The 11468-nt window shown below is 44.7% G+C and overlaps 1 protein-coding gene across 5 annotated transcripts in view; it reads right to left on the bottom strand.

Annotated features, from left to right (window-relative positions):
• Positions 1 to 405: 405 nt before the first annotated feature.
• sash1b (SAM and SH3 domain containing 1b) overlaps positions 406 to 11468 on the bottom strand; it is a 53641-nt gene continuing 42578 nt past the window's right edge. For 3 of the 5 annotated variants that reach the window (XM_030443918.1, XM_030443919.1, XM_030443922.1), the window contains 14 exons: positions 9718 to 9758; positions 9312 to 9398; positions 9081 to 9193; positions 8682 to 8783; positions 7430 to 7562; positions 6515 to 6912; positions 5412 to 5486; positions 5176 to 5316; positions 4959 to 5091; positions 4505 to 4674; positions 4216 to 4422; positions 3779 to 3938; positions 3425 to 3556; positions 406 to 1753 (listed from right to left, as the gene is read on the bottom strand). In XM_030443918.1, the coding sequence (XP_030299778.1) occupies positions 1188 to 1753; positions 3425 to 3556; positions 3779 to 3938; positions 4216 to 4422; positions 4505 to 4674; positions 4959 to 5091; positions 5176 to 5316; positions 5412 to 5486; positions 6515 to 6912; positions 7430 to 7562; positions 8682 to 8783; positions 9081 to 9193; positions 9312 to 9398; positions 9718 to 9758 (2458 nt within the window). In that variant the 3' untranslated portion in view covers positions 406 to 1187. The remainder of the gene's footprint in view (positions 1754 to 3424; positions 3557 to 3778; positions 3939 to 4215; positions 4423 to 4504; positions 4675 to 4958; positions 5092 to 5175; positions 5317 to 5411; positions 5487 to 6514; positions 6913 to 7429; positions 7563 to 8681; positions 8784 to 9080; positions 9194 to 9311; positions 9399 to 9717; positions 9759 to 11468) is intronic. The other 2 variants (XM_030443920.1, XM_030443921.1) reach the window with 2 other exon arrangements.

The raw sequence follows: 11468 nt of genomic DNA, 5'->3' as shown, positions 1-11468 counted from the left end.
GAATGCCTCCTGGGTGGATTTTTGTTCAGCTGCTAAATTGCTAAACTTCCTGGAAACGCTCCACATTAAACTGATCATTCATTACTATTACGACTTAATGACACCTGTTTTTTTCTTGCAGGTCAACAATCAAAAAAATATGGAAATGGAGATAAATTATACACATATATACTATATACAAATAATTGACAAATGAAATCTTTTTTTATTGGGGGAAAAAAGGCCACAAGGAGGTTATTTTTTCACCTGTGTCTGTTTTTTGGTTGGTTTGTCATCAGGATAAACACAAAAACTAAAGGAAAGGATTTCCTCGAAACTTTGATGGAGGACGGGTCTGGGTCCAGAATAGAGCCTGTTAACTTTTGGTGCCGATCCAGGAATTTTTTGTCTTTTTTTCAGATTGTAAGATTGTAAGATGTCACATTATTCGACATTTTGGTGGTAAAGCACTTCTCGGTGGTTTAAAATTTATGATTTATGATTGATACAGGGCTACTGAGTTTGATATTGGATTCTTGCTCTCTAGCTACTTGTCTAACTGTCTGACTCTGACTTCTTAAGACTTGGAGAACATCTACAACAGATATTACCAATCAATCAAACTGTAAAAAGTTAATAATAGAAATTAGCTATGTCTAAACTTAAGGATGTAATTGCCCTGAAGCTACCAAAAGTGACAATTCTTTATTTATACGCATTATATTGAACTTTCTGCTGTCCGGCAGTCGGCTGAATAAAGAGAGGGCACACAAACAGTAAATTCAGTTGCATCTACATGTCAGATGAATTTTCACGGCACACTATCAATCCATGCTCATGTTTTCAATAATCATTAGTTATCTGGAAGAAAAATAATTCAAACATTCTTAAAGAAAAATCGTTTTAAGATGGTAATCATTCAACAGCAGCTATTAACATCTGTAAAGCGACAGTTCACTGCAGTCCTGATGTCAGAAGGTGCCTCTGTTCTGAGATCAGCTACAGTCTTTCTTCTATCAGGGAACTCAGAGGTACTGAGTTCACTGATGTCTTCTTACTTCTCTTCATTTTCAGCCTGCGGGCTTCAACGCTGGCTGTGATTGAACGACGGCTCGTCTCCTCTGGCAGCACGTGTTGTGTGTAGTCGTACACGCAGGCGGTCTGCGGCATTACGGGCTCCGGCCATGGGTTTGTAACGGACGGTGTAGTTAAAGTGTGATCGGGCCTTTCTGCCGGGACTGTGGGAGGCAGCTGGAGGTGTGTGCTTTGTGTCGTTTCTGCTTGTTTAGGGGTAAACACTTTAACCGTGTCTCTGTTGAAAGTGCTGCACACGCACTGGGAGGGCGTAGACATGACCTTGCAGGGTTTCTGAGGATTACTGTGTCCTGTGTGCTCTCCTCAGTCTTCATGTGAGGGGTCAGATTCCAGTTCTGAGGGTGGATGAGTCGTCTCTTCTGCTCCTTGTGGAGGACGGTGAGGGAGAAGCTCCTCCTCAGCAGCACCGCTCCTCGGTTTCTCCTCAGCTCTGTGCAGCTCTGGCTCCTGACAATGGCTCCACCGGGATCACGACCTTTCGCCGGGCTTGGGAGGGTTAAGCTGCTCTTAGGGGGCCTTAGTGATGGTGAGATGCAGGGCAGGCATGCTGGTGGAGTCTTACTAGAGCTGGTGGAGGTCAGGGTGAGGGGGTGGGCAGGGAGATCTGGAGATGGGAGGTGGCTCGACTCAAACCCGGAGGAGGACCTGCTCATGGATGAAGATGTCTTTTTGTCCCTTCCTGAAATAAACAAGTGAAGTGCGTGCAGATCATGCAGGTGCCTCTGACATGTATTTGACTTAAAGGAACAGTTCACCCGAAAATACTAATGCAGGCGTTATCCACTCACCCTCATGTCGATGGGGGAAGTTTCATAGTCCACAAAACATTTCTTGAGCTTCAGAGCAAAACAGTGTTGCAGCATTCTCCTGAACGACTGATGTAGCTGGAAATAAAACTATGAAATGGCTCCATAGTGCTCATCTGCCTTAATGTCCAATTGGTGCAGAGGCTCGGCCATGTCTTTTTCAGATCATTTTTGTTCTATTTCAGTTGTTCTGGAGAATGCAACAACGCTGTTTTGCTGTGACGCTCCAGAAATGCATCTGACTTTGAGTAGATAACGACTGAATTTCCATTTTTTTTTCTCGGATGAACCTTTAGGTAACAGAACAGCAGCAGAGCGCTCGGTGTTGGAAAAAGAGGAGCTGCGGTGAAAAGGAATGCCGAAGAAAAAGTTCAAAACAAAAATCGACATGAATGATGAAACGAAAGAGAAGAAGGAAGCAAGTCAAGTCTGGTGAAGCATGGAGCAATTTATTCCTCACGCTCAACCATGACAGAAGCACACCTCAGAAAATGAGACTTCAGACCCTCAACCGGCCACACTTCTGTCAGAAGTGTTAGAATGAGTTTAACTTTTTAAAACAGTTTTTTTTTTTTTTTTTTTTTTTTAAGGTTGTCCTTAGTCTGCATTTTAGTGCATTTACAGTTATACAAAATGCCATATTTTTTTTAACAATTATAGTATTTAGTAAATATTTTAATTCTTCTGCACGACGCAGCTTTTCAGGCACATGATAAAATATTGTGCAACGTCATATTTTACTGGACTAAAAAAATATACACACAAACAGCAACATCTTGAGAGAAATACACTGTACAAGCGTGGCTGATCTGACAGAAGTTCTCTAACCACATGACCTTTTGACATTCACAAGAACTCTTTTGCATTTAGACATTTTTTTAGACCAAATAACCACAATTAGAATGATATAGCTATGAATAAAGCAAGCGCTCACAGTAGATATATACTGCAATTATTATTATTATTTTTTTTAACTATTTTAATCTTATCACACGCTTATTCAACAGTCACCATTATCAGCAAACGCAAAAAAACAAAAAAAACAACCCACCACACAACTCACAACTGCAGCTCTATTTGTGAGTAGACCTACAAGCGGCTCCACATATAGTTTGCGAAAGGGTGTGAGAATAAAAGTCTTTAGAGGTCACCGCTCAGTTTAACACGAGGCGAGTGAGCTTTCTAGTCCCATGATAACAGATAACCGTGTGTGTGTTATCCCAGTTTGCTTGTGAAGAAAGGCAAGCGATGCTCTCAAAAGCACTGAGCGGACAAAAAAGTGACAGTTTGGTTCGATGATGCAGAAACAGATGAGAGAATGACTTGAAGAAGAAGATGCTCGGGGGGGAAAATAAAAACAGAGCACCAGGGAGTAAATGTGACGATAGCAGAGTCTGTCCAGGAGAGCATGGAAAACTGAAGTTTTGGCGGCTTGGAATGCTCGAGCATCGAGAAAGGACTGAAGACCACACGAGTCTTTTTTCTAGTGAAGGATGAGGCAGAGGAGCAGGACAGTGTTCACAGGCGACTCAGGCTGTCATTACCGTTCTCCAGGTTCTCGTTACTCTCGTAGCAGCCGGAGTCCCGCGGGGAGTCTCCCGCGAGGCCGCGCCGGTCCAGGAGCAGCTTCTCCTGGGAGCCTCCGGACTGACTGCTTCGCTCTGGGTCGCTGCTTCCTGCAAGGCACAACGCCACCAGCAGGGGGCAGACCGTCACATCTTATGATCTCAAGAGGAAAGTGCTGGGCTGCTTAGCATGTGTTGCTTTGGAGACAGATTATTTAACATGATAAAGGGCTGGAATAAGCCTCATCACAGCTATTATTAAAGCTTTAAAACATATAGGATGTTATAACAGATATCCTGTGCTCAGGTGAGATGAAACACCCTGTTGGTTACCTGACCCACCGTCATACTCCTGCAGCAGCTCCACAGCAGTGAGCAGCACGGCTCTGTGCTGGGAGTCTCTGATGTTCAGCTCGTCCAGGTCCTCCTCCTCCAACAACTTGAACGTGTCCAGATCCTCGTAGCCGTTAAAAAGGAAGGTGGGGAGATGCTCCTGTGGACAGGTGAGGTCGGAGGGAACAAGGCGTTTAACCTGACTGTGCACTTTAAAATGTCAAAATGTCAATGTCAAGTATAAAGTAGCAGAAAATAGAAATACTCAAGTTTAGTACAAATAAACCTAAACATTTAACTAATTAAGGGACTAAAATTTACTTTCATTTTATCTAAAGCTCAAACATTTGAGAATTCCAATATCTGCCACACAGTGAAAATCCCAGAGCCTGTTCTGTTTGCAGGACAGGCGGTGATGATTGGTTTGAGGTTATTACTTTGAGGTTGATGCGATCGAGCAGCTCCTCTACAGACGTGGGTTTGGGTTGCCGGGCCTTCCTCCTCCGGCGCGTCTTCTTGGGCTTCACCTGCTCCTCGTTCAGGACGTCCACGTAAATGAACTTGAAGGTGCCGACTTTGCCGTTAAGCATCCCCATCCACGTCCCCATCGGAGGCTTGCTGATGATGTCGATGACGTCTCCGCTCTGCAACACAGGACGACAGGAGCTCAAAGAGATATCGTCTCGACGTCTTGCGCCATTTACTGGATTGACAACACGTTCGTACCTTCAGTTTGAGGGAGTCCGTGTCGTAGGGACTGGGGGTGAAGTCGGTATGAACTAGAGCGCGCCCGCAGAAGGGTCCGCGGTAAGGCAGCTCATCCTCTTCCCCGTCCTCAGACTTCACGCTCTCTCTGTTGCTGTTGGAGGAGTCAGTGGTTCCCACCGTCTGACCACCTTCACAAACCACAGACAGACACGTGAGCCACTTCCGCAGCACAAGACTGCGACGGGTGTGTTCGCGTCTGCAAAATATCTTTAACACGTCTTTGAGTCCAACTGGGGTCCGAGCACGGACAAATACACAGAGGCCGGAACGTTTAGACTATCTCAGAGGGCGTCCTTGAAACACCTTTCTGATAAACAGCACACATCTGGAGTTCAAGGGCGAGTTAAAACAAACACAGAGAGCTATTTGCAAGTACACCCAGACCTGGCACGCTGTAAACACGCAGACTTACTCATGGAACTTTGTCCGCTGAGGGAGCTCCTCAGGCTTTCCACAGACCCGCCGGGCTTCAGTTTGGGCTTCTCCAAAGAGTCAGAGTCCATCTGAGGAGAGTGAGGGCAGCTGGACATGCGGTCTGGGCTCGACTAGGACGCAGAGATGACAGTAAATCTAAGCGTTTTCTTCACAGCCTTCCAACATTACTTTTACAGACAGTCTGTGGCGCATACCTGTTCAGAGAGAGAACAGTGGTATCTCTTGGATATGTGCTTCCTCATCGTTTCTCTCACAGACTTGACCTTTTTGCCGAGGGAAATACGAGAAGTCGCCGGAGACTTGACGGGATCTTGCAGGCCGTCGCCGTCTTTATTCTGATTCACACACGCAAGAAGCAGAACAGAGGCAGATAAATAAACAAACTTCTGATTCAGTCAGTGGAATTTATGGAGGAATGACTGTTACATACAGTGTTATCATTGTCAGAGATGAGCGGGTGCAGAGAGCGGTTGGTCAGGTCAAATCCTCCAAAGCTACAAGCTCTCTGCAGAAAAAAACAAAAAATGAAAATAAAAAAACCTTCATAAGTGGAGATGTAGAGAAGAGGGTGAACTGAAAACAGTGAGTTTTTAGAGCACCCAGCCACCACTGGAGGAACGGTGCCTTGAGCACCTGCTACAGCTGCTGGTTTTGTTTGTGATCGTGTTTAGGCTGAAACATATACAGCGAGTTCCTGGAGTGTGTCAGGTCACCACACAAACACACCAAAAATTCCTAAGAACCACCAAAGGATTTGCGGAACTGAACAATCACGAAGAAAATGACTGAGACTAGAATACAAAACTAACTTGTTACTGAATCGAAAACAGGCATCTGTGCTGGAACAGAGCACGCAGCACGTCATGTCAGTCTGGTTTGGTGTCCATGTGACAAAATTAGGACATCTTTTTTAGAGTTTGTGCTGGAAGGACCCTAGTTGCAAAGATCACATCCTGTTATATGTTCGTGTGATGTTGCAAACTCATTTTACCAGGTTTTCAAACTGTGCATGAGGCCAAACACAGTTGAACCAACCAGTGTCCTGGTGAAGAGTTTATTCAATTGAAAGAAGAACAAATTAAAACACCGACACTTTAGGGTTTTCTCCATGGAAGATATGTTTAAGCTCTTCTCGACTGACTTTGGCAAGAGTTTGATTAACAAACAGGCTCTGCTGGTTGAAGCGCTCTCCTACTGTGGATCTGATTGGGTGCAGTTAGATGTGATAGATGGCGATGGGCAGATTGTTTATCCAATCACCTTTGAGGTATTTTTTGAAAGTGCCTGTCCAAACACAGTTTTTATCCTTCTGTGTAATTAAGCATCCTCAGATTGGGAAGGACCTCATTAAAATAAGAATGGAAGAGCACGTTGTATGACCAGCGTGTCAGTCCGAGACTGGACATCACTGGCATACACAACTTCCTGAGTGCGTGGCCATCAGTGAGCTGGATTGTGGGTGTCGAGCTGCAGAACGCTCTTGAAATTATTTGTTTTATTTGATGGAAACGACATCTAGCTGCCCACACTCACCCCGTGGTGGCTGAGCGGGTTGAGGATCCGGTGTCGGAGCTCTCCGTCGGTCACCGAGCGAGCGATCTTGGGCTCCTCGTTGCAACCGTCCATTTCAGAAAAGGAGGAGCCGCTGCCTTCCCCAGCCTCCCCGGCCTCCCCTGCTACACTTGTCTCTTGATGAGCGGGGCTCCCGCCGGACTTGCTGAAGGCCTGGAAGATCTTCTGGCTGCTGCAGGTGTCCAGGCTGCTGGAGGAGGGGGAGGTGGTCAGGCTGTCAGAGTCCCGGTCGTAGGTGAGCTGCTCCCGCAGAGCTGAAGTCAGGGAGTCCACGGGGCAAACGGCAGGCTTCTTCTGCACGCCGGAGTACAGGGAGCTGCTGGCGTCTCCGCAGGGGAGGCCATCTGTGTTCAGGTTCTCTGCAGGAAAAAACAGGGAAACGGAATACTTTCAAGTGCACCAGTTCTGTTTCAGAGGATGAACTTCTGTCCCCATCGCTGATAACTTTCATGTTTTGCCTTTCAAACTGTCAAACAGAAAAACACGTTGGGAACACAGTATTCTTCAGAACATATATTCACGCAGACTACACAACTAGTGAAATCACGAGGTAAATACTGTTATTGAGGTAAAAACACTTAGTCACACAGTAATTACGTCTCGCACAACTACTGATATTTTGTCTAGACTCTGCGTCACACACAAGCTGAATGTGTGTGCTGTCCCAGGTGCACCGTTTCCTCTTAACACGCAGCACGTCCTGACTGTAAACACCTGCTGGTTAGCACATCCTGGCTGCATGTAGAGCGACATAATAATAGACTTCTTCTGAAACTTCTTTCACACTTTCTTTTTTTCTAAATCAAGCAGCAGTTTCTACACAAACCACGACGGCTGCCGAATTGGAAGATACAGTCTGATGTAGGGGTTTAGTACCGTCGGCTCCGGGCCTCTTAGACTCGTCGATCCTGATCAGCTTCTTCTTCACCTTCCGGGTCGAGCTGACAAGTTTATGGAGTCTCCTGAACGTCACGGATTCCTCTTGTTCGGTGTCGGACAGGTCGCAGGCCTGATGGGAGAGACCAGAGAGAGTTTTATCTCCATCACAGGAGCTTTGCAGTTATAGTGAACTAACACTTTGAGTCAGTTGGGAATAGATTATAATTAAGTTGAGATATGAAAGGATATATTACATTTTGCTGCCTATTTTGATGTCTTTATACTCAGATGCAAGCACAAGAGTTCATACAATTGTCTTCCACTTCTTGTAAGTTGAAGCTGGAAATAAAATGTATGTGGTCTGTGTTCATGCTACAGCTCTGAGCCTTCTGTAGAAACGACTTGTAGCTTAATATAAAATATGTGGTAGGAAACCACCGTGATGGGGCCGGGGCCGGTGCACACAGCTGTCCCACACACTCGCCTGCGTCACGGCAGACTAGACTAGTTTTTTTACACGTGGGAAAACACAAAGCTGAGCTTCTTGGAAATCACCTAAACCATCACATGAAATATGGTTAGCGAAAGAAGTGGGTGGTACATGTGAAGAGTCGGGTCACAGTTTGGTGGACAAAACATGAGCAGATGAACACCCCAGAATAAGCATCAGAAGACAAAATGAAAGCCCATTAGCAGTTTTAAATACGCGACAGAATGCAGCAAGATGGAGGTGGTTTATAATGAATAAAGACTTAAAAAAGAGACACCGGGGGGGGGGCGGCGGACCTGCAAACATCACACACCCACACTGAAAGAGAAAGTGAGAGGAGAACAACACACAAACACACACAGCAGAGAGAAACAGTCAGGCCATCCAGACGAATCTGAAAAATGTGGCCTGAACCTGAGCCCCCTAATCACCCCACCCATGCATAAAAGAGCTGTGGCCTGCATAACAGGGCCCTGTGCTGAATCCACCCGCTCACTACAGCACAATAGGGGGTTAGCGCTTTGACAGCGATGAATAGAAGTCCGCCCAGTGGCCTGCAGTTGGGAGAAGGCCCTGAGCTGCAGGGCTTTAGAGGGGCCCCGGTTCATCGCTGGGACAGGACAGAGGGAAAGAGAGGGGCGCTGTCAACAGCTCAGCAGCCTTGGCACTGGTGGATCGGAGGCCTCCATGCACAGCACGCCGCCTGGAGTTGTGATTCAGCATTAAAAAGCAACTAAGACGGGGCGGGCAGACACTTACGTTGCAGTTGAACAACTCATTCGGGCCGGGGCTGGAGGGGTCGGTCCACTCGGTGGGATCGGACCTGCACGTCTGTCTGTTTTGTACCTCGAATTCTTTCAGCTGCGACAAAAGAAGCGCCTGTTAGTATATTTAACCCACCAACCGAGCTGTTATGGATCCTGGAACTGCTGGCACGCACACAGGGAATCATTGAAAGCCGCATTATTGAGACGACAACATGCTCCGAATACGAGCCCACATCAGAATATTATCAGAACATGATTCAGCTCACAATAGATTGAATTCTGAATAGTTGAACGGTTGACCAGCATATCAAAGAGCTTAAAGAGCTTCTTGTTTGGAGAAACCATCCATATAATATTAAAGAATAATGTGTTTTTTTTAATGTCATCATACCCGCGCCAGAGCTTCCTCTATAGAGATCATATTCTCCTTCACCATCATCATCAGCTGGATACGCTCTTCATCACTCATGGTGATTTCACTGGCCACAAAACCGACATCATCACCTGTCAGGTAGAAATTAGAGACGTCAGCTGATCGGACCGAACAAAACAGAGCGCTGTAATTCTATCAAGACGCATTATTACTTTCATTAGTTGTGTTTGTGCTGTTCTCTGAACGTACCTTTTGAAATCTGACGCATCACTCCTTTCTGCGACTTTCGAAAACTCTGCCAAAAAGACTTGCTTTTTCTCCTTCCGTCCCATTTTCCTTCATGGCGCGACGATTAAGTTTGATTTAGTGAAAACAGCATCGCCACAAAATTAAATATAACCAATTTTTAAGCAAAAGACGCCCCCAAAACACTAAATGAAGTACTCTGATTAAGATATTTTCATAATACAAACAGAAAGGTTGTTTTTATAATTGTCAAAGAAGAAATATAACCTTCGTCTATCAACACACACAAACATTTTTAAAGTAGCTATAATAACAGACATTTTGATATCAATCTGATTCTACTTTACAATTAAGCCTCAAGCATATGATGCATAAATAAAAATAAGAGTCATTCAAAATCTCAACTCACCTCCTGATCCATCATCAGAACTGGATTTGTGCACAGGAAACCTAAAAAAACCAGAACAAAACATTAACTTCATCTGAAGAGTTGCAACGGAGGAATCAAGGCGGTGCAGAACAGACCGGTACCTGTTGTCCAAAGTTATTTTCTTCATTTTCCCTCCTATCCCACCATCTCCCTGAACATATCTTTTCTATCCTCTCGGCTTGCGTCAGATTCAAAAAAAAGGAAAAAAAAAAAAGAAAGAAGGAGAATCACAGAAGCGCTCTGTCCCTCATGACACTAGCATCATAGTGAAGAGGAAATCAAAGTAGTCAAAACAGATGAAAAAGACTGGCTGCTCTTGGCTGATGAACAGAGGTCAGTGCTCTACGGCCATCGCAGGAACAATAGAGTCTTTTTCATGTCCAGTCAGGGTTTTGCAGCAGCAGCAGCGCAAACGTGGCCTCTGCATTCCCTGCACACTTTCACCCTCCCTCTCTTTCTTTCTTTCTCTCGCTCTCTCTCTCTCTGTCCGTCTGTCTCTCACTCTTCATCTCTCTGGTCTGTTTGTTGTCTATAACAGTCTCTCTCTCCTCAGCTGACACTTGTTGCTGCTGTTGGGTCGGTGCGCTGCACGAGTTAGCAAACAGATGAAAACTTTTCTTTGTGTTCTCTAAATGAGATATTAGTTGTCATATCGTCCACTGCTGAAGTGATAGAAGTAACAGAAACTGCTACCTGCAATCAAATATCTAAAATTTTTGTTCATGTTTAGATTTTTTCTACATTAATCCACAAAGAAAGTGTCTCAGTGTCTCTAGAGCAGGAGTGACCGAACCTTTTCACTTAGAGGGGCAAAAACTGAACATTAATGTAGGCTATGGGCCAAAAGCAGGCACCCACTGAACTGTGGTGTTAAAATGCAAAGTGGGACAAGGACCCCACATTCCCTTAATTGACTGTCTGCCTGTGCAAAGCGTCTCTCTGCCAAATGTGCTCAGATTTTGAGAAATAATGAATAATTAGGAATCCTACTCATGTCTGTCCTGGAAGAACGATCCCTCCTATCTTTTGTTTTCCTCAATATTTCATGTAATGTGACTGTAATTTTGGGATATACAAATACAACTGATGTGAGAGAGCACTTTAAATTAATTTTAATGCCATGTAGAAACAAATTTGAACCATATGCTGACCAGCTTTTGCCTGCAGCCCTGCTCCAAAAGGACGCACTGAATACACTCAGTCCGTAGCACAATCTCGAACACTTCCTTAAATATCATCTGCATGAGTGTAGCAAATGTTTATATTGGTTCTTATGAAAGAACGATTAATTTTGACTACCACTTCACATAGTTCGCGAGGCCGCGACTACACCCTGATGTTCGGACTCCACTCAGGAGTGAGACATCAGCTATGTTTTCCCCTTTTTGGTTGAAGAATGTGGGAGACAATAAATATTTGGAATATTTTGGCATGAAAATAATAACAATGAAGTTTGCGTAGATTGTTAAGAGAAACAACCTCGAAGGCCAAAGTCACATGAACTGTGATAAGAGCAAGAAAACTGTCCTAAAAAAAGACACTGATGATTGGAAACTATACAGAAAAGGAGGAAAGACATTAATTAACACTTATAAGATGTCAATTGACAATAAATGCTGTTACTCATCAAACTCATGTGTAAATCCCACTAGGGGGCAGTGTAAGTTTCCTGTGAATCTCATCTTATTGAAGGATATTTGTCTGAATAATACAGGCCTGTTTGTTATTAT

This window comes from Sparus aurata, chromosome 16, assembly GCF_900880675.1.
Source record: "Sparus aurata chromosome 16, fSpaAur1.1, whole genome shotgun sequence".
In the NCBI taxonomy this organism is placed as follows: Eukaryota; Metazoa; Chordata; class Actinopteri; order Spariformes; family Sparidae; genus Sparus; species Sparus aurata.
Note: the sequence above shows the minus strand (reverse complement) of the source record. Positions and strands in the feature narration are given on the sequence as shown.